Source organism: Megalobrama amblycephala, linkage group LG17 (genome assembly GCF_018812025.1).
Source record: "Megalobrama amblycephala isolate DHTTF-2021 linkage group LG17, ASM1881202v1, whole genome shotgun sequence".
Taxonomy (NCBI): Eukaryota; Metazoa; Chordata; class Actinopteri; order Cypriniformes; family Xenocyprididae; genus Megalobrama; species Megalobrama amblycephala.
Window position 1 is genome coordinate 28,008,352 of NC_063060.1, and position 26,840 is coordinate 28,035,191.

At 39.8% G+C, this 26,840-nt stretch overlaps 1 protein-coding gene across 7 annotated transcripts in view; it reads left to right on the forward strand.

Moving 5' to 3' along the window:
- The window catches only part of vav3b (vav 3 guanine nucleotide exchange factor b), a 68,457-nt gene extending 47,527 nt beyond the window's left edge, over positions 1–20,930 (forward strand). For 3 of the 7 annotated variants that reach the window (XM_048162497.1, XM_048162498.1, XM_048162496.1), the window contains exons 21-28: positions 470–535; positions 6,292–6,326; positions 6,456–6,572; positions 8,365–8,452; positions 10,513–10,621; positions 15,020–15,100; positions 15,416–15,564; positions 18,633–20,930. In XM_048162497.1, the coding sequence (XP_048018454.1) occupies positions 470–535; positions 6,292–6,326; positions 6,456–6,572; positions 8,365–8,452; positions 10,513–10,621; positions 15,020–15,100; positions 15,416–15,564; positions 18,633–18,674 (687 nt within the window). In that variant the 3' untranslated portion in view covers positions 18,675–20,930. Of the gene's footprint in view, positions 1–469; positions 540–6,291; positions 6,327–6,455; positions 6,573–8,364; positions 8,453–10,512; positions 10,622–13,675; positions 13,702–15,019; positions 15,101–15,415; positions 15,565–18,632 lie in introns of those variants that run through there. The other 4 variants (XM_048162500.1, XM_048162499.1, XM_048162501.1 and 1 more) reach the window with 3 other exon arrangements.
- The last annotated feature ends 5,910 nt before the right edge of the window (positions 20,931–26,840 follow it).

Consider the following 26,840-nt stretch of genomic DNA (forward strand, 5'->3'; position numbering starts at 1 on the left):
TTGTTTCATACTGAGTGGGGGGAATTGTCTGTTTTTATCCAGAAATATACAGATAATTGTGGCTGAAGCCATGCAAGAAATGAGCCTATTTTAAAACTGGCATCCAGCCTGCGATTGCTCAATACAATCTATTGCGTGAGGACATAATATGAAACTCAAGTCTAATGTAATTCATAAATCCAAATGTGCTCGGAGCAGCAATATCAAACAATGGCTTATTGGCGAGTGTCATGATTCACGAGGTTCTGCTGTGGAAGCTGTATGATTATTCAGCATTAGATGATGCTTTCATTCTGATGCGTAACGGAGTTTAACCGTGGGTAGGGGCTGAACAGTAATTAACTGTGGCTCTAAATGAGATTCACTGCTTGTTGTGAGCTAATTGTCTTAGATTTATTAAACCAAAGGGGAGGGGGGAGCATCGCCTCAAGGCAAATATAATGCAATTAACAACCACACGTCCTGGCAGGGCAAAATCCTGACAACACAAGAGACTGGCTTCTTTCCAAGTGATGCAGTCAAGCCCTGCCCATGTGTAAGTATGTATATTTGGATGACTTGCACAATCATTTTAATGCTGTTGATTTGTATTTTTTTTTTTTTTAAATGAATACTTTTAGCTAGGTTGCATTAAATTTATTAGTAAAAAATGACAGTAATTCTACATTGTTCAAATGATTTCCTTTTCAAATAAATGCTGTTATTTTGAACTTTTTAGTCATCAAAAAATATATCATAATTTTCTCACAAAAAAACTGTTCGCATTCAGTCGGTCACATTCGACGTACGTCGGACAGACCGACGAATGGGAATCTCTCTAGAGAGGCCAATCTACTTCGAGTGTAACTAAAACGAGCCAATGCGCATTGGCATGCAAGGATTTGCAGCAGCTGTTCTGGGTATATAATGAGCAGCAGGTGCATTGCATCTTTAGATTTTCACTTCGGAGCTGAGCGGTTCGTTTGTTCCTGTCTAATCTGCAAGCAGTGTTTTCAAAAAAAGAGTCAGTTCTTCAAGGAAGAAGCTTTCGCTTTATTGGTGTTTGCGTGTCAGTGCTACGGCGGTAATCGAGTCCTCTCATTTGTGTGTGTGCGCCTTCAGTGAGCGCTAAAAGGCCGTTATTACAGCTGGTGATGGTGCGTGTTTTCAGAGTGCTAAAACAGCTGGTAACAGCTGCGCCTTCAATGAGAGTGAGTGCACACTACAGGCTGCACATTCCCTGTCAGTGTCGTCACGATCTTTACCCCATGTGCTTCAGCACCAAGAGAGAGCAAGTCTCCTAAAAGAGCTTACATGGGTGCGAGTTGCATCTTCCAAAGATGACATTCCAACCGTGTGTTTCTGGATGCGGTCGTTTCCTGTCCTCACTGATGGCCACGATCATTTGTGTGCTGAAATGATGTTCGTGGGTGATTCATGTTTTCGCATGAGAAGGTCGCGACTCTTCTTTCTCCGGGAAGCTTGAGTCCCCTCTGTTGTTGGCCAGCTGTCGCTTGTGTGTTAAAGCACAGCCGCGGGTCTGCCTGACACTCTGGGATACCGCAGAGTTCAGCGAGAGCAGACCTCTCGCTCCTCTGCGTGTTGTGTGTCGTCGAGCTGTCAGGCTGCAGCATGAGTTGTCATTGCAACCCAGTCCTTGCTCGACGCTCTAGATGCGCAATCTCCTTGCTTGTTCTCCATTGTAGCACCCTCTCTGGTGCACCAGAAGAGGTCTACTTTGGTGACATAGTTTGGGTGACTTGAGGATTGAGGGCTTCTCTTTCGGGGAACCAACTCCCTAGGGCCCCTCCCCTTCTAGCGCATTGCAAGCTGTGCAGCTTCTGGATTGGATTGCTGGTCCTTCTCATAGGGTAACCTAGCATTTCATTCAGTGCTCCAGCTGAGGGTCAGATGTCTGCATCGGAGAGAGGGCTGTTATGCCCTGGAAATGAGGGTGACTCTTGAGCTTCCCACTGTAATGTTGTGTGCTGACTCGGATTCAGAGTTTACAGCCATGCTTTCCCGGGTCATTCCGAATGTGCATGGAAAACAAAGCAGTATGGAACTCCATTGGTGCCAAAAATATGGAACACCAAAAGTGCCAAAATCTCCATAAAGTTTATGGTCCTATGGTCCCCTTGGTCCCGCTGTTACCGTATCTGTGAGCCTGGCTAGTGCTCCCCAGTCTGTCTCGCTGGCTCATTCGGACCATCAGGCTCGGCTGTGATTCAATTCACCCGGCATTCCCACAAGTTCAGGGGCATCCACTTCACTTCTGCCTGCCCATTCGGGCTGGCCCTGTCTCCCCGCGTCTTCACAAAAGTCGTGGAGGGAGCCCTTGCTCCCATGAGAGAACAGGGCATTTGCATCCTCAATGACTGGCTCATCCTAGCTCAGTCTCGGGATCAGTTGTGAGAACACAGGGACCTGGTGCTCAGTCACCTCAGCCAGTTGGGCCTTCAGGTCAACTGGGAAAAGTGTAACTCTTCCCTGTGCAGAGGATCTCTTTTCTCGGTATGGAGTTGGATTCGGTCGATCAGACAGCACACCTCACAGAGGAACGTGCTAAGTCTGTGTTGAACTGCTTGAATATGTTCAAAGGCAGGACAGCGGTCCCACTGAAATTCTTTCAGAAGCTCCTGGGCATGCTGCAGAAACCCCACTCGGTTTGCTTCATATGAGATTGCTTCAGCACTGGCTTCACGGCTGAGTCCCGAGACGGGCGTGGCAACGTGGCACATACCGAGTGGCAATCACTCCGGAATGCTGCCAAGCCTTCAGCCTGTGGTTGGTCCCCTTTTTTCTTCGGGCAGGAGTGCCACTAGAGCAGGTGTCCCGGCATGATGTGGTGTTCACAGATTACTGGGGTGCCACGTACAACGGGCATGCAGTGTCAGGGGTGTGGACAGGCCCCCAACTGCATTGGCACGTCAACTGCCTCAAGTTGCAAGTAGTACGTCTTGCCCTAAGCCGCCTGAAGAGGCCGTTACGGGGCAAGCACGTGCTGGTCTGTACGGACAACACTGCGACCATTGCTTACATCAACTGCCAAGGTGGTCTACACTCTCATCGCATGTCCCAACTCGCCCGCCATCTCCTCCTTTGGAGTCAGAAGCATCTGAGGTCGCTTCGCGCCATTCATGTCCCCAGTGTGCTCAACCGTGTGGCCGACGAGCTCTCACAAGCTGCGCTGCCAGGAGAGTGGTGACTCCACCCCCAGGTGGTCCAGCTGATTTGGAGAGAGTTCGGAGAGGCTCAGGTAGACCTGTTTGCATCTCTAGAAACCTCTCACTACCAGCTGTTTTACTTCCTGTCTGAGGGAACACTCGGCACAGATACACTGGTAAACAGCTGGCCCCGGGGCCTTCGCAAATATGCATTTCTCCCAGTGAACCTACTTGCACAGACCTTGTGCAAAGTCCAGGAGGACGAGGAGCAGGTCCTGTTAGTTGCTGTTGGTTGCCTATTGGCCCAACCGGACCTGGTTCCCGGAACTTATGCTCATCGCGACAGCCCCTCCCTGGTGCATTCTTTCTCAGAGACAGGGCACCCTTTGGCACCCGCGTCCAGACCTCTGGTCCCTGGATGGGACGCAGTGGTTCTAGGTGACTTACCCCCCGAGGTACTTAACACCATCACTTCAGCATGTGCAATGTCTACGAGACGTGCTTACGCCTCGAAGTGGAATCTGTTCGTTGAGTGGTGTTCTTCTCACCGAGAAGAACCCCGAAGATGTTCGAACAGATTTGTGCTTTCCTTTTTGCAGCAAGGGTTGGAACGTAGGCTCCCTCCACCCTCAAAGTTCATGCTGCCACAATATCTGCATACCACGACCACATCAATGGCAAGTGTGTTGGTAAGCACGACCTGGTCGTCAGGTTCCTTAGGGGGTGAGACAGTTAAATCCTCCTCGACCTCCCTCCATACCCTCTTGGGGCCTTGCTCTGGTGCTTTGAACACTCCAGAATGCTCCTTTCAGCCCTTGCGGTCAGCAGACTTAAAGATTCTGTCTATGAAGTCTTTGCTGCTGGTTGCATTGGTCTCCATCAAGAGGGTAGGGGACCTGCAGGCATTTTCGTTTGACGAATCTTGCCTAGAGTTCGGGCCAGGCGACGGCCACGTGGTACTGAGACCCCAGCCTGGCTATGTGCCCAAGGTTCCTACTACTCCCTTCAGCGACCAGATAGTGAGCCTGCAAGCGCTGCCCCCGGAGGAGGCAGACCCAGCCCTGACTTTGCTCTGTCCAGTCCGTGCTTTGTGACTGTATATAGGCAGAACTCAAGGCCTCAGGACCTCAGTCCAGCTCTTTGTCTGTTACGGAGGCCAGCAGAAGGGAAAGGCTGTCTTCAAGCAGAGGATGGCCCACTGGATAGTGGACGCCATCGCCTTGGCTTACCGAGCACAAGGCATGCCCTGCCCGCTCAGGTCGCATGCTCACTCTACGAGAGGTGTTGCATCTTCCTGGGTGCTGGCTTGTGGCACCTTGCTGATAGATACTTGTAGAGCTGCGGGCTGGGTGAAACCAAACACATTCGCTAGATTCTATAGCCTTGGTGTTGAGCCGGTCTCCTCCCGTGTTCTCACTTCAAATGGTCAGAGGCACTGAGAGGCCCCCGGCTTAGTGTTGGCTTGCTGCGCTTACATGCGCTTATTGCTCCAGTGAGTCCCTACAAGGCAGACCCTGTTGAGTCCTCCAATTAGCCTTCGGCAGCCGGACGTGGCAGAGCATCTGGTGCCAGGCCTATACTCCGTTGTATCCTTGAGAACCGGATATAGGCTGGGTTCCATATGTGTGACCCTATGGGGATCCCATATGTGTATTCCACGGTTGCTCCTAAACGAAGCCTGTGTCTTTTTCTTTGGGAGTCACCCCAGTACTTCCATATGTAATACAGCCCTACAGGGTTAGTCCATATGTACATCTCCACATAACTCTTTCTGGGAAGGATTTGGCTTCCGCAGCGTTCCTTTTCTAGTGAAAGGGTACACTTTCCCAGTGTTATCCAATAGTCTCACTGAATGGGTTGTGTGGAACAGCAGTGATCGACACTCTCTGTGTTAACCCTGTCCCACCGTCCTTTAGGCAAGGGGGTGCAGGAGGTTTGCACAGAGCACTGGAAGGAGGCAGCGCCCATGGCGCTTTGGTAGGGATTCCTATTCGTCGGTCTGTCCGACGTACGTCGAGCGTGACCGACTGAATGGGAACGTCTCGGTTACAAAGGTAACCCTCGTTACCTGAAGGAGGGAATGGAGATGTACGTCCCGTTGCCACGGTCGCTGTACCCCGCTGCGCAGCCGACTCACCTGCTCGACTTCTCAGCGAAAACCTAAAGATACAATGCACCTGCTGCTCATTATATACCCACGCAGGGCAGAGCAGCTGCTGCAAACAATTGCATGCCAATGTGCATTGGCTCGTTTTAGTTACTCTCAAAGTAGATTGGCCTCTCTAGCGAGATTCCTATTCATCGGTTCTGAGAGTTACGAGAGGGAACGAGAGTTACCTTTGTAACCAAGATGTTTTCCACATTGATAAATATAATAAATGTTTCTTGAGCACCACATCAGCATATTAGAATGATTGATGAAGGATCATGTAACACTGAAGACTGCAATATTATTAATTAAATTCAACATATAAGAATTGAGTTAGAATTAATCAAATTAATTCCTTAAAAGTCAACCATTTAAAATGTGTAAAATTAGCAAACACCATTACAAAAACCACAAACTGACATAAAAAGCAAAGAGTGAAACTGCCCAACTAAATGAAAGACTTTCAATACAATCAACATCAACATCTAAACTTATGTTAATTCATGTGTTTCTATTTCCTTCAGTGATTCTACTTGTTATCATCAGGTGTCTTTAATGTTGGCAATAAAAACTAAAGAGTTTTTAATTAATCTTTGACGTCTGTCTGTTATTCAGATATTTTTGTTTAAATTTTACTTGTATTTTACTGGTTTTAAATGGTTGACATTTAAGTAATTAATTTGATTAATTCTAATGTAATTCTATTTGTTGAATTTAATTAATAATATTGCTTGTAATCTGTTGCCAAAATTCTATGGAGTAGATATAGCGTATTACTTTTTACAGTGTATTATTTATATACTGTTTATAGATGGATGGATAGATAGATGTTTGTTTATACTGTAATATACTGCCTTTTGTTCACTATCCAGTCCAGTCATCCATTCAAAAAAATATAATAATAATAATGAATTATATTTTTCAACATAAATAGGTATATTTGGTAGTGTATATACAGTATGCAAGACATTTGTTTACAATGTGTATCATGCTCAGGTACCCAGGACAATCGACTATTCAGGCCAACCCTGGTAAGTCTAAATGTTTAACCACATTTACTCCCAATATCCACATGACAAAAAAAAATAACCTGCATGACTACATGTGCTGAGCGCTGTTGTTTTGGTTTCAACCACATGCATGTTGGCTTGTGCGAGCAGGTTCGCTGGGCCCATAGAGAGGCACCACGCAGAGTCCGAGCTCATGGAGAGAGAGAACAGCACCTACCTGGTGCGATACAGGAGCCGGGAGAACAGAGAGTATGCCATCAGCATCAAGTATGACTAGCTATTATACCACTTCATATATTGGAGCAAGAGTGTTTTTATTGCACATAAAATTGGCTTGACGGATGGTCAATGAGGTTCTTGCACAAACGTCCTTTTGCATACAAAGCTTAGCTTTCTTCATACATTTCCCTCCATCCAACTCAATACATTATGCATCACGGAATTTGCATACAGCTCATTGTGTAGCATGGTTGTGGTCGGTGAGTTATCACACCACATGCTCAGTGTGGGCTTTATTACCTCAGAACATTTTATATTTGCTTGTCTCATGATTATACCAATCACAGGGTCTCTGTCAAAACATTTTATACTCTTTATGTGGGGCTTTAGTTCCCGTGGGTGTATTGACCTGCGGTCAGAGACTGACAGCACTATTCCACATCCTTATGTTAAAGGAAGTTGTCCACAACACGCTTACTTTTAAAGTTTAAAGGTATTGTGGTTTTTCTATAGCTGGTCCAAGGTCGTGGAATAACCTGTCACTGGACATTGCATCTTCTCCTGCTCATGACATCTTTAGATCCAGTATTAAAGGGATAGTTCACCCAAAAATGAAAATCATTTACTGACCCTCATGTCCTTTTTTGGTGAACTTTCCTATTGAGGTTCATCTTAGGTGTTAAAAGAATTTTAATTGCACATTTAAAGCATTTTAAGGCCAATTCACACCGCACCGACAAACGCCAACAAACACCAACAAACGCCAACAAACGCCAACAAACAAGTTGGCCGTTGGATTTAGAATTCTATGAGGAAAAACTGTCATGTTCACACCGCCCCAACAAACACCAACAAACGAGTGACGTCTGACTGGGAAAATTCCACAACTACATACGTGTAACCATGCTAACAATATTGTCAGGCAAGTTTATTATATTAATAATATAGTATCATATATATTTTCATTGTATTAAAGTATTGAGGCAAAACAAAAATACTAATCTGAAATCCGAAGCGCTGCAGCCATCGATCTGATCGTAACCTATTGGTTGGTATACACCGGTTTTTAAACTTTTTTTTTTTTTTTTTAGAGCGACCTTTTTATTAACGAGACCCATAAGCATATACAACCATGTAGCTAAACAAGCCAAAACGAATTATTACAAACGAAACTAGCCTGCATTGCTCTCGTAGTGGTTACGTTACCTCTCTCTTTCGGTGAAGTGGAGCAGCTGCTCTTGCTGAATGGCACGGATTGCACTATGGACTATTGTACCTTTTGTATATATATATTTTTTTTTAACTGTATTTTATTTTTTATAACGAACAAGCTGCGATGTCACGTTTCCAGTACTTTGTTGTGTGTGCGTGATACACGGGCACGATAAAACAACTGTCTTTGCAGGGGACTTGCCTCATTGTCATGGCAACGGTTCGTAGCAAGGTCAGATTACGTCAGAGTTTGTTGCCGTTTGTTGGAAAACTGTTCACACCGCACAGACATTCCACGACCCGACAAACGCCGATTATACATGTTCAGTCGGGTGAAAACCGACTCCGACCAACGCCAACAAACGCCAACAGATGCCAACAGGGGTATCACACCGATCCAACAAACTCCAACAGACGAGTTTGTTGGCGTTTGTTGGCTGTTGTCGGTGCGGTGTGAATTGGCCTTTAGTGTGCACTTGTTTTTAATGTGCCCCATAAATAAAAAGATATGACTTAGCTTAACATTTGTTTGTCAGCCCATTCCCAGGGAAAACTCCCTTGATATGGCTGACATTGTGGAAGTACTGACAATCCTGGATTGGTGACAATGATTCTCTGCCATCTGCAGGTACAACAACGATGTGAAGCACATTAAGATCCTCACTAAGGAGGGCTGCTTCTACATTGCTGAAAGCAGGACATTCAAGACTGTATTAGTAAGTGGGTTTGAGTTGCACAGAAGCAATGGTCCTCATCAGCATTTGCTCTATTTATCATAACCGTATGAATACATATGTAGGGTGCTATAATTCAGTGTCGCTATCTGTGCTGCAGAGACCTGAGCTTTTTTTATCGGAAAGCCAGAACATTTGCTGATCTGCATATTCCTGTATTTCATTAGCATAATTAATAACATGGGTCCAGCTATTAATCCATTAGATTCACCAATACTACTGCAACCTTGTTACATTTTCTTTTAGATGGTTTTAAAATGACAAAGTTTTCCCTTATAAAAAATTTCTGTGGTGACAGCATGTAACAAGGATGGTAAAGCTTTGATGTATACAATAGTACTGAAAGATTACCAATTCATACATCATGGTACTCCAGGGCATGTCAAATAATACATAGTATTATCATGGTACACATCCATAAAACCATATACGTATTGCTAGATGTAGATCATTTTAACTGTGAGCATTTATAAGCAACTGTAGCTATTCCACTAAGATAAAAGATGGGGTTTCCCAAATGCAGTAATTTCAAATGAAATGCTTAGTAAGGAATAATTAGTTGCTCGTAAAAATGTAAAATGTAAAACACTCACAAAAAAAGATTTTGTCCCACTTTATATTAAGTGGCCTTAACTACTATGTAGTTACATTTAAATTAATCATTTGATACAATGCACTTATTGTGTACATACATGTCTTCACATTGTACTTATATTTTAAAAACACCTGCATGTAATTACATGTGTAATTAATTTCTGTAATTACATTTATAATTACACTGTTGACCCATCCCTTACACCTCACCCCTACCCTTAAACCTACCCATACCACCAAAGCTTTCCCTAACCTTACCCGTATCCCACCTCAATAGCGGCAATAGTGTTTTGCAATTCAATATGATCCCAACAAGTACATTGTACTTATTTTTTTTATGTAAGTACATAGTAGTTAAGGCCACTTAATATAAAGTGGGACCAAAGATTTTTACATACATGGATTTGATCATTAATCTGAAATCAGAGAACCGTAAACATGCGGATGTGTTGTTAAATTTTTGAAATATTAACTTAAAGCTGCAGTCTGTCAGTTTTGCCTCTTTGTCGCCATCACTGTTTGGAAAATGCAATTGCAGTTGTTTGTGGAATTATCATCTTTACGTGAGTTGTGCATCGACATGGTTCCTCAGCGCGAATTAATCTAATGTTTGCTGTCAGTCACCACAACGGCGTGGATACTGTACTTCGGAATCACAGATTGTAGTCTTGAAGTATGACCAAAATAAGAATTTTCACCAGAAAATGTCATCTGAACAAGTAAGTAACATATCTGCCACTTTTGTTCTGACCAATTGAGAAAAAAAGCATTACAAAAAATCGCGTTACCAATGGTGATTAAATCTAACGATCGCTTAGCTCGGATCACTTCAAACCGTGCAAATTATTATTGTTGTTACTTTGTTCTCAAATTGTTAATGTTAACAACATCAGCATTGCGTGACTGTGTATTTAGCATTACCTGTAGTTTTAAATTTCTGTAGCCACTCCGCAGTCCGAATTCTTTTGCTTTTGACTATGGGTGAGAATCCAGTTGTCACTGATGATTGTCATTTGGACCTTTCTGGATTACAATCCGCCATTAAAAAAATAAGTTTAATTATTGCAGCTGCTGTGAGAAAAGGCTATAAATGATCCGCCACCTGCAGCATCCTCACATCCGAAATAGCCCACTAGACAGATGTGACATAACGACACAACAATGAACGGCGGCATGCTCGAATTTCCTGTGGAAACCCACCAGCACCGCTCTTTTTATAAAACATTACTATAATCTTACCGTTGTGAATCGGGCTAAGGTAAGGAGATCATTTTGAACACTGGCTGGTTATGTATTTGCTCAGAAATTGATTTTGGATCATTTTTAACCAAAAAATGTATGGACTGCAGCTTTAAAATCTCAATGGGTACTTAAAGTAAATATTTTAGCTGGCAAAAAAATTGAGAATGCCTATAATGAGCTGCTATACTTGTGATGTTTCTGTCCAGGAACTGGTTGAATATTACAAACAGCACTCTCTGAAAGAGGGTTTCCGTACACTGGACACGACTCTGCAGAAGCCGTATAAGGAGCTCAGTAGTGGACTCAGAACTGCTGGTTAGTATCTACATCTCCTTTAGATTAATTCTGATAATATGATGGCATTAGTCTCTTAGCCCTGTTCACACTGACAGTGACTTGCAGTTATGAAGTGACCAGAATTATTTTTCAGTTATCTCAACCATTGCGACTTGTGAACGTTGGGAGAAGTATAACTTATTGCAGACACCAAAAAAGATGACTACCAGTGGAAGAAAAAATATTTATTTCCACACAAAAAATTAAGCTGCATGACTGTTTTCAACATTGATGATAATAAGAAATGTTTCTTGAGCAGCAAATCAGCATATTAGAATGATTTTTGTAGGATCATGTTAGTAAAGATGCTGAAAATTCAGCTTTGCCATTACAGAAAGAAATTATATTTTAAAATATATTCAAATAGAAAACAGTTATTTAAAATTGTAATAATATTCCACAAATGTACACAAATTTTACTGTATTTTTAAATGTAGCTGTGGTAAGCATAAGAGACTTCTTTTAAAAAAATTACCAACCCCAAACTTTTGAATGGTATTACTGTGAGCGACTTCACTGTTCTGCGCTTAATCTTTGCACATGTACAGAAAAGTAAAAAAAATATATATATATTAAAAAAATTATTATTTATATTTTATTATAAAGGGATTTAATTAAAGAATTGAATCATTCAAATTACGATTGATTAATGCATTGACAATGATCTCATGATGTGATGCATTACTGTAAACAGAGCTGGGTAGTAACGGATTACCTGTAATCTGGATTATGTAATCAGATTCCAAAAATCAAGTACTTGAAATTAGAGTAAACTTCTTTTTAAAATACTCGTAATCAGACTACAGTTACAGTTTTTTATGGATTACATGATTACATATTATTTACACAATGGCAGTAAATTGTTCACAATTCATTGATTCTCCTAATTTTTCTTTTTTTTTAACGTTTGTATTTTTTCATAATAAACCTGCCGCTTATATATGTTTGTGAGTTTTTCGAGTTTTTCCGGTGGTGAGGGGGAAATATAGATGAGATATATATGAAATATATATATATAAATTTCTAAATTTACTTAATTTTAAGTAAATGTGTTTTAAAATCATAAGATGTGATTTTGTTTTATTCAGTGTTACTATCAGCAAACACTAACAGGTATATTAGTGTTAGTATTTTGAAGTATTAACTGTCCATACATTGCGCTTTAAAAATCTGTTGAGGCTCTTGTTGGTGAATAGAACATATTTTTTGGAATATATTTTTTCTTTGTATCTGTCAAAATAGTACAAGATTATCCTACAATATATGTGACATCAAATAAGGGTTAGCACAAAAGTAAATGTAATCCAAAAGTAGTCAGATTACGTTACCAAAAATATGTAATCTAAGAGATTATATTACTGATTACAAATTTTGTCATGTAATTTCTAATAAGTAACTGATTACAATTCATAAGTAATCTACCCAGCTCTGACTGTAAGCACTGCTGTAATTTATATACAAACATACAAAATCGTTCCACTGTAGAATGCAAAAAAACTGATTTGTTGCCACAATATAAAGATATCATCTTTGTCAAAGAGTAACGGGCAGTTACGCAATAACACTTGGTGCATCCAGCAGCAGGAATATGTACTAGTAGCCAACAGTACAGCGACTTGTCGACCTCCAGCGATTAAAATCACCGTCAGTGTGAACAGGTCTTCAGACAGGCCCTCTTTTAATGCCAGGAGGCATAGCTTACAGTCAGGATGTATTTTTATCTGGAGACTTACGTATGTGTCCCGACACCTCTCTGAATCTTTTGATTAAAAATAAATGTTGTACACTTGACATGCTGGCCGTTGGGTGAAAATATAAAGTGTGCACGCACACGTGTTGCTTTCATGGGAAAAAAACATACGTCTTTACTCCAGCTCTCATTGCCCAAGATGGCTTCTCAAAGAGACAGACCAATGCTGTGAAGCGAGCCGTACCCACTCGGCACCTGGCAGCAGGAAAAAGGCTGTTTGTGTCTGCTGCAGGCGACGTGGCGAGAGAGAGGACTCAGCTAAACAAGACGCCGGCGTTGCACTCAAGTAGCACAGGCAATCTCCCTGACACAACATGACAGTTTGGTTTGAGTTACAGGAAAAAGCCATGATGGATGCTAAGCTTCCCCTCACCTATAGGGACTTGGCTGATTTTCTCTCTCGCAGCTGAGAGAAAAAAACAGTCCCTGCACTGAGAAATGAAAGGGCGGCTAGTGGAGTCATGGAAAGTTAGCTTTATTGAACAGAGACAGATGTGTCACGTAGAAAAAGGCTTAGCGAAGAGTACAGATCTGTTGATAGAAAGAACAGTATAGAGGGGATTGTGAGTTAGGGATTTTTTCCTTTTTTCTCAGCATCCTCGGCTTGTTAGAGGTGTGTATACTCAACTGCCACTCTAGGTAACGCATCCTTTCACAAACCGCAGCAGAAAATCCAGGCCTTTGATGCATCCTGGGACATCGCTCTTGCTGATGTGCCCCAAACCAAAACACATACGCCAACAGATCAGTCGGCGTGTGGGCGCTGACACATCTGCAGGCACCGAGCGTTTGGTAAACACGTTGAACACAGAGCGAGATATCAGGGTTGAGTTTGATAAGCTAATGTGAGAAAAGTTATTTGCAATACAGATCTCATCGGTTTCAATTCTGCTTAGATATCGAACGTGTGGTTAGCTGCACGATTTCTGAAACCATTTTCTGAGAGACAGTGTCACAGGAAAAAGTAGTTGGCTCATCATCTACTGCTTCGTTCCCCCCAGAGGAGATGCAAAGCAGGAAGGCAAACATATTGTGGATCTGACGTTTGCTAGTTTACATATTAGAAAGTCCTGGATGCTCAGATGGGCGTTCAGATGGTAACAGGACTCTGTGCTCTGGATGAACGGAATCACAGCTGCGTCAGTGACAGGGCCAGGAGCACACACCTGGCAAAATCTATGAGAACACCTAGAGAAAAAAGGCTGACATCTTGAAAATTATAAGAATGGGTTGCCCATGAAATTCCAAACCTGCATGACTTTTTCTTCTGTTTTTTTATCAAGATCCCAGCCACTCCTGTCCTGATAGTGTAAGTAATCCATAAACGTAGTCCATATGGCTGAAGAAGTCCAAATTATGGCCTTTTCTGTGATCATTTACTCACTGAGATGTCTTTCCAAACCACTTTGACCTTCTTCTGTGAAACATGAAAGTACATGTTTTGAGAAATGTCTCAGTGTTTTTTGTCCATACAATACAAGTCAATGGGGTCCAAAATAGGACTGGGCAATAAATCAACAAACATATTTATTGAAAAAATAAATCCACAATATCGATAATAAACTTTAATTTAAAAACAAATATATATTTTAGATATTCTGCCTATATCTACTAGACGATCAGGTGTGTGTTGCTAAAAAAGGCTGCGTATTTCTTGTGGTGTTTTTAGTGTTTGCCGTCTCACTATTTGAGGACGGTCCACATGAGATGAACATCTTCCGTGCTGCAATGAAAGTTCACTTCACAAGCGTTACATTTGAGAAAAGCTATCTCAAAGGTCTAATGCAACAAACTAAAACTTTGTAAAATTTTGTAAAGTTTGTAAAATGTACTTCTCAAATTAATAACAATAAAAATAACAGCAATAATAATAATGCCATTTATTAAAACATGACAACCAATATATTGTTATTCCATATTTAAATTTATACAGTATAAAGGTTGTTGTACACCTTATTTCTGAAAAAATATATAAAATATGCACTGTTTTGTTGTAAATTATATTTTCATGTGATTGTATTTTAAAGTTGCATTATGATTAAGTCAAAATCAAGATCAGAAATGTTTTTTGAGCACCAAACTAGCATATTACATTGTGTGTGTATATATATATATATATGTGTATATATATATATATATATATGTGTATATATATATATATATATATATTGTTTATGTTTCATGAATTCATTTCATTAGACAGCATTTTGATGATAAATTTTTATTAAATAATCAAATAAAATCCAGAAAAAATTAAATTGAAAACATAATTTGGCAATAAAAATAAAACAAATTTCATGTCCTAAATGAAAAGGTAGCTTACTCTGTGTACAAACAAGTTATGTTTACGTTTGTTCTTGAGGTCTAACAAACATGAGGAATGCATTTCCTTCCTCAATTATGGTGAAATTAATATCATGATAAATATTGGATCAAATCGTAAAACACAGACATTTTTCTAAACATTTTGTGAATTTCTCAAGACTTCCATATTTCAAGGAGGGTGTTCATTTGCCTGGTGCTGTTTGAAGTTCTTTATATCAGCTGGTTTATGTTTGTTTTGTTGAAAATGTTTCTGGGTTTTTCTGTTCTTATTTTCTTCACTCTGCTTCGGCTTGGATCTTAAGCTCCAGTGCTCTATGGGCTTTCCGTTTTGAATCCCACCAGCTACAGTTTTGTTCCTCCCTCCCCCTCACCCTTCTGGTCAGGTACAGCTATCAGCCACCTGTCTTATTCATTTCCCCCTCAAGCCATCTCAGTCTTTTCTCCCTGTGTTTGCTTCAGCTCTCTCTGTAGTGTATGTGTGTTTTCTCAGAGCTGTGGAGAGAGTCTGTATCAACATTTTGTGTGTGAAAATGTATGATGCAATGCCATTTGTGCCTGTTTATGCTCCACATCTCCAATCATCTTGTTGCATGTTCACACATTTTGTCCTACTTGGCATGTGTTCTGAAAACATTTGTCTCTAACTTTTCTCCTTTTTCTAACAACTTGTTTTTGTCCTATATCCCCCTCTCCCTCAGTTTTGACCCCGAGAGTGCTTGGCATTGCACTAGCACGATACGATTTCAGCTCCAGAGATACTCGGGAACTCTCTCTGCAGGTGGGCGACCTGGTGAAGATCTATATCAAGTGTACCAATGGATGGTGGAAGGGTGAAGTCAATGGCCGGGTAAGGGAAAACACTCTTATATGCCTTTATTTACTTAAAGGTACAGTAAGTGATTTCCTAAAGTGGATCGGAGAGTGAGCAAGAGGGAGATTTAAAGAAAGACTGTAGAAAGAGAGATGGCTGAGAGACATTACAAAACAGGAATATAAGAAAATATACAGTCATATAGGAATATAACTGGAAGAAAAATGGACCTGTGTTATTATTAAAAAAGCTTCCCAGTTCTGGAGAGACCTAAGCGGGGATGCCTGAAAATGGACGCAAATTTGCTTTGTTTTTGCTCCATACATGAGAAATGTTGGTTTTGAGAACTAGGTTTTGAGTGTCATTGTTTGTCTGGAGCTAGTGTGCTGCTTTCGACTAACAACCAGCTCTTGCTTGTATATACTCTTGTGTACTGTATGTTAATTTTTTGTTCTTCCTTGTCGTTCACTTGTAATCTTTGCTTTGTTTTTCATGAAGCATTATTTTGCTTGAATTTAGCTATGATAAAAAGACATCCACTCTTGCATTGTGTTTGTGCATTTTGGGGGCAGAACAATGACGGGAGGGGTGTGTTTGTTTGGGTTGATTTAAAATATCAATAGTGTTTCTCAGAAATCGCTTACTGCACCTTTAAAAGCACCAAAACCTCTTTTGAACTGCTTTAGTACTGGTGCTTCCTATTTTCAGCTTTTTTCTCTGAACTCGCACATCATGGAACTGAACTCTTGCCCTTCAATGTGAATCACAGTTCATGGTTGCTCAAAAGGGAACTGCTAGGCACACTGCAGCAAAAATGATTGTCAGAGTGTTAAATACGGTTTTACTGAGCAACAACAGAATTATATAATCAGCATAGTTTAGAATTGTAATATAGGCTGTTGTCAGACAATAATGTGTAATAATGCTGTCAAAAGTACAGACTTAATACCAAGTCTATACTGAAATTTTAAAAATGTGACACTTTGAGCGCTGTTGAGCAGATTCCTAAACATCTCTGATTGGCCATTGTGTTCACGTGCTCATCATATATGTCTGTGATTGGCTACAATGATCAACGCTTCAAAAACATGTTGTAAATAGACATCAATGGCACTCTTCACAGAGTGCTTACACATATACACGGAAAGACTGAAAGCAGGTGTCTGCAGACTGGACCCGCTCAAAGCATCACATTTTTAACCCTTAAATGCATGACTGTTTCGCCAATCATTCTTACATATTTGGGTCTTTATCGACCCGGATCTATATCTAACACGGAAGGATCTCTACCTGTCGCGATAATATAAAACTCCTCTGATATTAGAGTAACAATTACAGAAGAATAAAATAAATCATATTTTGTTACCTTTTGGAGTTTGAAAGGGCTCAGTTTGAGCAGATATTTTTTGCCATCACCACTGTCCTCGTCAGAGCTCATTTCCCAGTAAATTCAACAAATAATGGGCTAGTTTTATGTTTGAGGTCACGAATATGAACCCATTCGCGATCTCAAACGTATTCTCAAAACTATATAATTTTCAACATCTTCAAAATCAATATTTTGATCGCTAACAGCTTCATCAGATTCATCCTGTAACAGTAACAGTCATATTTGATTGCGTTTAGTACTTGCTCTGCAGTAAATCGCTGAGCCATTTCATGTTTTTCTTATTATTTCGTTTTCTGTCTGAATGAGTCGTCACTTCAGCTTTGTGTATCAGACATTGCCACCTTGTGGAATAAAGGTGAATTGCACTTATTCCGTCATCTAAGATTCAATTATTGTTGGGAAGAAAAAATATACGTACACTCCTCGGGTCGTTTGCGACCCTATACAATTTTTTACAAAAAATTAATACAAAAATAGGCATTCTTTTATAATTTTATGATTTTTTTCTTGTTATATTCTTTATAATGAATTGATTGAGGAATACCAAGAAGGTTGATGTCTAGTTTTACAAAATGAACAAGCAGGAGGGTAGTGAATGACATCCCGGGTCACTAAAGACCCGATGTATGCATTTAAGTGTTAAAATTTCAGTATTGACTTGGTATCGAAGTCGGTACTTTTGACAACAGTAATGTGTAATACTGTAAGAACGTTCAAGATAGATTGATACCTAATCTATTTACTTATGTTATCAAATTGAACCTTGCTGTAAAGAGAGTAGCTGTATTCTTTTATACAGTAAATGCACATTTTAAAAAAATTGATTTCTTTTTTTTCTATAAAAAAATACTTTTTTTAATAGATTTTTTTTGTGAATACTAGACAGTATGCATTAAATTGATCAAAACTCAAACTAGAAATTAAAGGCATTTATAATGTTACAGATAAACTTTTTACTTTATATTCACCAAATAATCCTGAAAAAAAGGTATCACTGTTTCCAATATTAAGCAGCACAACTGTTTTCAACATTTATCAGAACAATTATTTCTTGAGCAGCAAATCAGCATATTAGAATGATTTCTGAAGGTTCATGCGACACTGAAGACTGGAGTAATGGCCGTTGAAAAAAAAAAATCCTTCCGACCTCAAACTTTTGAATTGACAGTGTATATAATATTTTATTTTTTTAAATGTTATATTTTTAAATTATATTTTAACTAATTTATCTATATTAATTATGAAATAGATTAATGAATACAGTTATGAATCCCAAACATAGTCTGTGTTTGGGCTCTATTGATTTAAAGGTAAAAGCACTTTGCAAATATATCCCAGTTCTGAAAGCAATGAAATTTTGGTTTGGACAGAAGCGAATAGCATAGCAATGTAGAGGTGTGACAACATGATTGACATTTGAGAATGAAATTAGAGTTCAGCCCTGCATTTCTATGCAATATAGCAGATCTTGACTCTCCAAGACACCTGAATCATTCCTCAAGCCTTTTTAGATTCACTTTCCTTCATTTCATATGCTCGAGCGCGTGAACGAGAGAGATGATTAACTGGAGGTGATGACAGAATGACTTTTAATGATTCTTCTGCATGACATTATCAGATCTGACCCACAAGAGCTCTCAAACTAGTCAAAGCAGATGAAGAGATATGCTCTATTAGTATTAAGTAATGTTTATGGATGCTGTTTATATCACAGGTGGGATGGTTCCCTTCAACCTATGTGGAGGAAGAGGAGTGACCAGCACAGGAAGTCATCCTCACTATGCTGTGACAGTGATAAGCCACCTGCTGGCATTGGACAAGAATTGTAATAGTGAACAATGCACCCTTACTTGAGTGAAACACAGCAATTATCAACCTCCTCTAATGGGATCCAGTGGACTGTGGTTGAGACCTGCAGCGTGATGCATCTGAGGCCCCGTCGGCTTTGAGTGTTCAATTAGTTATGAATGTCCCTCGCTGCTCCACATTCAGTCCAGACATCTTTTTCTCTCACTCTTCCCCTCCCTCTCACCCTGTCACCTCCTGAAATCTTCACACAGGGCCTGGGGCCCCCCTCTCTCTGCCTGTTTAAAATTTAAACTCCATTTCTGCGCTATGCCGGACCTCCCATAAACTCGGGAGTGGCACGCAGAGAGAAAAGCCCTGAGCTGGCCGTTTTTTTCCCCTCCATTCGGCGACCTTTACGCGGTGCTTTCAGCTCACCTTGTGCTATAATTGATGATTTCATCCGCCCGTCTGACTCTGCAAAGTTTGGCTGGGGCGAGATGGAGCGCGGTGCTGTCACGAAGCCTTCCTCCCTGCCTTCTCCTCTTCAGCCCTGATAACACTTAGCAGCAGTGCTCTCTCAGTGCGCTCGGGGCGCTGCGCGGTGACAGGAGGCCTGCCGTTCAGTGCGATATCCATCTCAGCCGGCCTGACGCACTGCGCTGTGATCAGTCATCGCCTCTGTCTGTTTCTGAACCTCAGGTGCTCCCAAGCAGAATGTTGGCACTGATTTTGGACTAGAGTCAATTCCTTCTCTTTTCATGCATCGGAAAGACTGGTTAACATTACGGTGTTTGCAATAGGGACTGAGGCTGCTAGACACTGCAAAAAATGAAAGTATGATATAAAATAATTACAGTTACAAAATATCTGCAAATTTAAGATGACAAAATGCACTACCATTCTAAAGTTTGAGGTTAGTAAGATTTACTTTTATATAATACATAAATAATACTTTTTATTCAGAAAGGATGCAAGTGACAGTAAAGACATTTATAATTTTATAAAAGATTTCTACTTAGAATAAATGTTCTCTTTTGATCAATGAATGCTGAAAAAAATGTATCACAGTTTCCACAAAAATATTAAGCAGCAAAACTGTTTTCAACATTGCTAATAATAAGAAATGTAATAACAGTTATTGTAAATTATAATATTTCAAAATATTATTATATTTCCTGTTTCTACCAGAAAGGCTCGATAAGCAGATAAACGTTTAAATAGATTTATTTCTTGAAGAATATATCCAAGTGATAATCACATGATTCGTTGGCGTAAGCCGTCTTTAGTCCAAGTCTTGAGGTAAGATGGCAGGTCCTGCCTGAAGATGAAGGCAGGGGCGAAGCCAACCCCTGGACAAATGGAAAAGGCCAACCTGATGGTGGTGGGGAGGATGGAGGAGAACGTCAGCCACAACACTTACAAGCAGCAGATGGGAGAGTAAGGTCGAGTTTTTATATAAGGTGTCGCACTGTGATTGGCTAGATCTAATTTTTTAACAATGAATGACGTGGCGTTAGAGTCTTCCTGCTAGAACCTATACTTAAGCTTCCATATTTGTGATCAAATAAATGCAGCCTTTTTGAGCATAAGAAACTTTTTTTAAAAACATTAAAAATCTTACTGACCCCAAGCTTTTGAACAGTTGTGTATATCCAAAGTACTTTCTCTGAAAAGGTCTTCATATTTTGTGTCATTTGTCTTCTGAGGTACGTTTATCTCGTTTTAAGGATGTTTAGATGTTTTTACTGGAAAACAAGACAAAAACACGGAGAATAGGATTTTCTGAGGACTGGCAGCACAGATGAACTTTTTTTTAAAACATTTTTGTAAGTTCTGTGCAAAGGAAATTGCTCTCTAAATGGACACATTTTTTACAAGCTGCTTTTTATGCTGAAATCCAGGTCAATTCTTTTCTCAGAAATCTATATTCACAGAAATGTAATTTTATGTGCTGTCGTAGATGTTGAAAAGATAATTGCAACCATACATCTGTTTCTTAATGCACCTAACAGTTCATGTTGTCTGGTTTTCATCAGAATACATGTAAATTATGACTTGTTTCACACTGTTTAGAAAGTGAATTCTCTATAGCTGTATACAGGGTCCAAATGTGACTTTTTGCCACACTTGCCGATGGTGCGAGGAAAATTTACTAGATTTTAAATTCTGAATGGCCATGAAACTATTTTGTATTACTTTTATTAAAATATTTTGTACCCATTAATGTGACATTATTCATATGTTTTATTTTTGTATTGCATTATTTTCTCTCATAAATACAGTAAGCTATAATATAATAGGGAATATTGTTGTAATTGGTTTTCCCTTATATCCATTTCATTGTTATTTGTTTGTATCCCTTTATAAATCCCTTTAAGATACTTCCTCAATGACATCATCCTCTAGGAAGTTACATCATTTTGGAGGGAAAACAACGGTAAGTAAGTGTTAGCAATGGATTTTATGGCTTGTGTGATGTTTTGTGGGGTCTGATAATATCGACATTTTTAACAAAGATGGTTAAAAAAATCTAAATTATCTTCAAGTTGACAACCTAAGGTAAGTTAACTCTCAATCTGTAACTGAGCAATGACTAACTTTAGCTCTTTATTTCTGTCCTTTTAGGAATTACAATAAACTTATCATTGTTTAAATAATCAAGTTATTATTGTTGAAGTTTAAGTGGCAGAGCTTGAGCAAAGTACATTTTTGAAAGTATATGCCTATTCTTTTATTATAATCTGTACTTTTTTTATAGACTTTTTTGTTTTTGTTTTTTAAATCGCAAAAGGTAGTACAACATAACCAAGTAAAGCATGCCATTTCTCCTAAATATCTAAAAATGCTGTAACTGGGCTTTTATTTTCATGTCATTCCCCCCCTCAATATGTTTCCAAACAAACTGTTTGGGGGATATGTTAAATTATGTTCTTTTTCAGAATTTCAGTGTACTTGTCACAAATTCCCAGTAAAGCTCTTAAATCATCTTAGGACAGTAGGAGCTGAGTAGGAACCATAGTGGAGATTTAACCTGAGGCATGTTAAGAAAGAGCCATGAGGGCCGTGGTGCAGCGCAGCAGTGATTGATGGCCAGCCTTGTTTGCCAGAGGATGGAAGCAGGTCTATCTCTCTTCACTTCTGAAAGCTGTGAACTGACAGCAGGAGACTTCAGAGGAAAAGGAAGAGAGAGAGAGAGAGAGAGAGAGAGCATCCCTCAATCCTGACCTGAAAGTGTCACCTCTTGGTGTTGAATAAGAGACAGGAACGGGTGAAGAGTTATGTGTTATATGGGTGTGACTTACCTCACCACACTGTCTTTACCAATTCAGCAACTGTAGATGGGGAGAGTGGGAGGGAAACTCAATAAAGCCCTGCACTGTATGTCTGATAGGAAGGACTGAGATTGAGCGCCTCAAGGACTTCATCAGCACTATTGAGTAATTAAACACTTGCGGATCAAAGCTGAAGGGAATAAACTCTGACTGGACCACAATGAACCCCCCCCGATCCAACCTTGAAGTGAGTTAGTACAGGTGTCCTCATGCACTCACTGCCCCTTTGAGCTTTGCACTTTGTAATACACCTGCCATATAAGCCTAAACAGAATTTGCAATGCATTGCAAATCCATAGTGCAGTTGTATACACTCAAGTTTTTGCAGTAACAAACCTCAGTTCTCAAGGGTTTCTGAGTACTAACATATTCAACTGTTGCTCCTCTGAAGTTGATTTCAGAAGAAAGTGTGTAGCTAATAGTTTCCGACTAGCCAAGTCCTGCCCAATAAAGACACACATTAATAAAAGGATACAAATTATTTTGTTAATGGGATTTAATGATTTGTAGATTACATTTAATAGACTAAACTTTCATAAAAATATTTGAAATTAATTTGTAAAAGGTGTCTTTAGTACTGTTTGGGCTTTGTTCATGTTGCATATACACCATTTTGACCACCACACATTGGTTTAATTGATTGGTTTAATTTCTCCCATCACTTCAGTATTTTGTCTACTTTTGCTCCATTAAATAAAATAGTTCCTAACAAACCAAAGCAGAATCATTGTGTCTTTGAACAACAAGCATACAGTGGTGTTGAATGAATCTTTTTTTTAATTTATTTTTTTATACTATTCAGCTGTGAATGATTTAAAGGTGATAGAGAGGATTTTTTCGTCGACTGAGAATCCAAAGACTGTTACTGAGTTTTTGAAATGAGCGCATGCGTAAGAACAGCCCCCCCTCCTTCACAGCTCACTTCAAAGGAACACCTCCCAAAACTCGTGCACGAGTATTTGAACACAAGTGTTTACCACCGGCATTCGCTGTGTCGTGTTTTTTGGATTCATTATGTCGGACTCACCGCAGGTAACTCATAATCTGCAGTTGTTACTCCTGTCTCCTGACAAAAACATTGCATGCGGCGCCTGTAGAGTGTGGAAAGTTACTGGAGCGCGCAGCCGCGCTCATCTCTCACAAGGAACGTCACGGCAGTGATTGACAAGCCAGAGAGCCAATCCGCGCACGTCTCTCACAAGGAACGTCACGGCAGTGATTGACAAGCCAGAGAGCCAATCCGCGCACGTCTCTCACAAGGAACGTCACGGCAGTGATTGACAAGCCAGAGAGCCAATCCGCGCACGTCTCTCACAAGGAACGTCACGGCAGAGATTGACAAGCCAGAGAGCCAATCCGCGCACGTCTCTCACAAGGAACGTCACGGCAGTGATTGACAAGCCAGAGAGCCAATCCGCGCACGTCTCTCACAAGGAACGTCACGGCAGTGATTGACAAGCCAGAGAGCCAATCCGCGCACGTCTCTCACAAGGAACGTCACGGCAGTGATTGACAAGCCAGAGAGCCAATCCGCGCACGTCTCTCACAAGGAACGTCACGGCAGTGATTGACAAGCCAGAGAGCCAATCCGCGCACGTCTCTCACAAGGAACGTCACGGCAGAGATTGACAAGCCAGAGAGCCAATCGTTTACGCGATGATCGCGTAAACGATTGGCTGATGTTTTTAAGGCCCTACCTCGTGCACAGATGATGTATAATAATATTACTTGCAGTGCACCTAATAAATAGTCTTTTATCAGTTAGTAAAGACAGTTTCAAGTAATATTGCAAAAATGTATAAAACAAAACATCCTCTTTAGCACCTTTAATGTTAACAATGTAACCTGCAGAAAGAGTCACTGAAAAATCCAGAATGTGCAAACACAGACAAGCGGAAGGTTATACAGGGAAAATTCCCAGTGGTGTGAACTAAATATCAGCCAATTATGTTTAAAGACAGGAAATGAAAGCTCTAGCGTAAGTTCTGCCAGGAAGACTCAATGTTACGTCACCAATTAGTTTAGAGCTAACCAATCATTATCTTGCACTTGGAGTATAAAAGATTGCTGACACATGTTTGAGTTTGCAGATGCTGACGCAAACCTTCACCTCCATCCTCCCCACCACCACCAGGATGGTCCCTGTCCATACCTCCCAAGGGGTCGGCTACGCCCCTGCCTTCATCTTCAGGCAGGAAATGCAGAGTCCGCAACCCTTTAGGATCTGAGCTATGGACGGGGCCTACGCCAAAGAACTTTCTTACAACATTTTGCTTGCTGATTGTTAATAAATATGGTTGTCACGTTATCTTACCTCCCCGAGTCTTTCTGGTAGAACTAACTGCAACGATGTGAAGAAGTATTTGCATTCATTGTCATAACTTTTGAAAAATACATACAAATAATTTTCACACAATAAATATTCATGTTTTGTTTTTCAGTCTTTATTATCATAGTTTTGAAGTTGTAATAATTCATTTTTATAAATAATTCATAGTTTCCTTAGGCAATGATAAAACAAAATCAATACATAAAAGGCATTTGTAATGTAGCACAAACATGATGAAGGCATGATAAAGTTAAGACAAAGAAATCTATTAGTTTTAATAAAATAAGCCATACATTAATGAACAGTAAGCATTATTATTATTATTATTTAAAGCTGCAGTAAGTTTTGCCTCTTTGTCGCCATCTCTGTTTGAAACCTGCAATTGCAGTTATATGCAGAATTATCTTTACGTGCTTAGAGCCTCGGCACGACTCCTCAGCGCGGATGAATCTAATGTTTGCTGTCAGTCACTGTACTGGTGTGGATACTGTACTTCGGAATCACAGATTGTAGTCTTGAAGTATGACCAAAGTAAGAATTTTCACTGGAAAATGTCATCTGTCAAATAAGTAACATGTCTGCCACTTTTGTTCTTTCCAACTGAGGGAAAGAAGCATTACAGTAAATCGTGCTGCCAGTGGTGATTAAATTTAATGTGGATCACGTCAAGCCAAATTATTATTATTGTTATACTTTGTTCTCAAATTGTTAAAGTCAACAACATCAGCATTGCTTGACTGTGTGTATTTAATGTGTGTTAGCGTTACCTGTAGATTTCAATTTCTGTACAGTCTAATCTCTAACATTAATTTGTCATACCATAGAATCCGCTATCAAAATGATAAGTTTAATTATTGCAGCTGCTGTGAGAAAAGGCTATAAATGATCCGCCTCACATGCCATATCGCCTAGCTGGGACTCTTCTTTATGTAAACAGACGTGACGTAATGACGCAAAGACAAAAGGCAACATGCTCGAATTTCCCGCGGAAACCCACCAGTACCACCCGAATTATAAAACATTATTACAAGCTTACCGTTGTGAATCGGGCTAAGGTAAGGAGATAGTTTTGAACACTGTCTGGTTATGTACTTGCTCAAAAATTGATTTTGGATAATTTTTATTTGGACAGCAGCTTTATTTAAATAACTAAAATTTGTGAAATCATTTCAAGATTTTTTCCTGTAATGTTTGCTGCGTACTGTCAATTCATCTCATCAGTTTATTAAGAAACGGTTAACACAAAACTTCAGTTCTTCCCAGGCATTCTTCTATGGCACACTGTTAGCAGAACTTGACAGGATGTCCCTCCATCAAGAAAGTGTCATTTCACGCCATCTGGTTTTATTGATTCTGTCTTCACACTCTTTTTTTACACCCTGATATTTCCTTCAGGCCTCTTCCTCACTCCAAACATAGCAAGTTAGACACACTTTAAGTGTTTAAGTTATTTGTATGTTTGCTTTTTCCATATGATTCAGCCCTTGTTGCACTTGCAGACAGGGTCCCTTATGCTCTGATACCACTACATGTTTTCAAAAGAGGATAAATGATTTCATTCCAGACACAGGGATCTGGGGCACAATATATTATTTATAGTCTCTGTTGGTGTGATACATAAATAATTTGTTCCAGAGGGCTAGTGGGGGTGGGATCGGGGGAGGTGATTTGCAATTTAAGTCCGTAGATGCTTCTTATGCCATTGAGCTACTATTTAAGATATAAACCAGTGCTATGATATGCCATGCTAGCATGGTTGCACTGCACCGTCTAAAGAGATTCTGGGCTGGAGACACTAAATGAATCAGAATATTCCAAATGGATTTCATAAGCAAGCAAGAATGTTTATGATTGGCTAAGCTGTTTGGCGGGCAATTAGTGATAAGTTGTTTTTTTTTTACAGCAGGTTTAAGGCTGCCACATGAAGTCTCTGAGCTGCCTCCAAGTTCTGTGTAATGACACAATGGCACATAAAAGCAGCTATAAAATATGCAACTCTGACCCACCTCTGCCCCCAGTATCAGGTTTCATTGTCATGACAGGGTAAATATTTAAATTATTATCTTAAACTTATAATAAAATTATACTTTCATTTTTTTTCTTTTCTATTTAAAGTGCCCCTATTATGCTCTTTTAAAGGTTCCTAATATTGCTTTGGAGGTCTCCTACAATAGATTTACATGCATCAAAGGTCAAACATATATATATATATATATATATATATATATATATATATATATATATATATATATATATATATATATATATATATATGTGGATGACTAGAAATTTCTTACTAATAAATTCAGAAAAAAAAAAAAGAAAAAAAAAACTGTGGTTTTAATTATTGGACCAAAAACCTCTGCATGTTATAATCTAGAATACTCTCTAACACTTGATGGCTGCTCTGTCAAGTCTTCGTCGTCAGTTAAGAACCTGGGTCTGTTACTTGATAACAATCTTTCATTTGAAA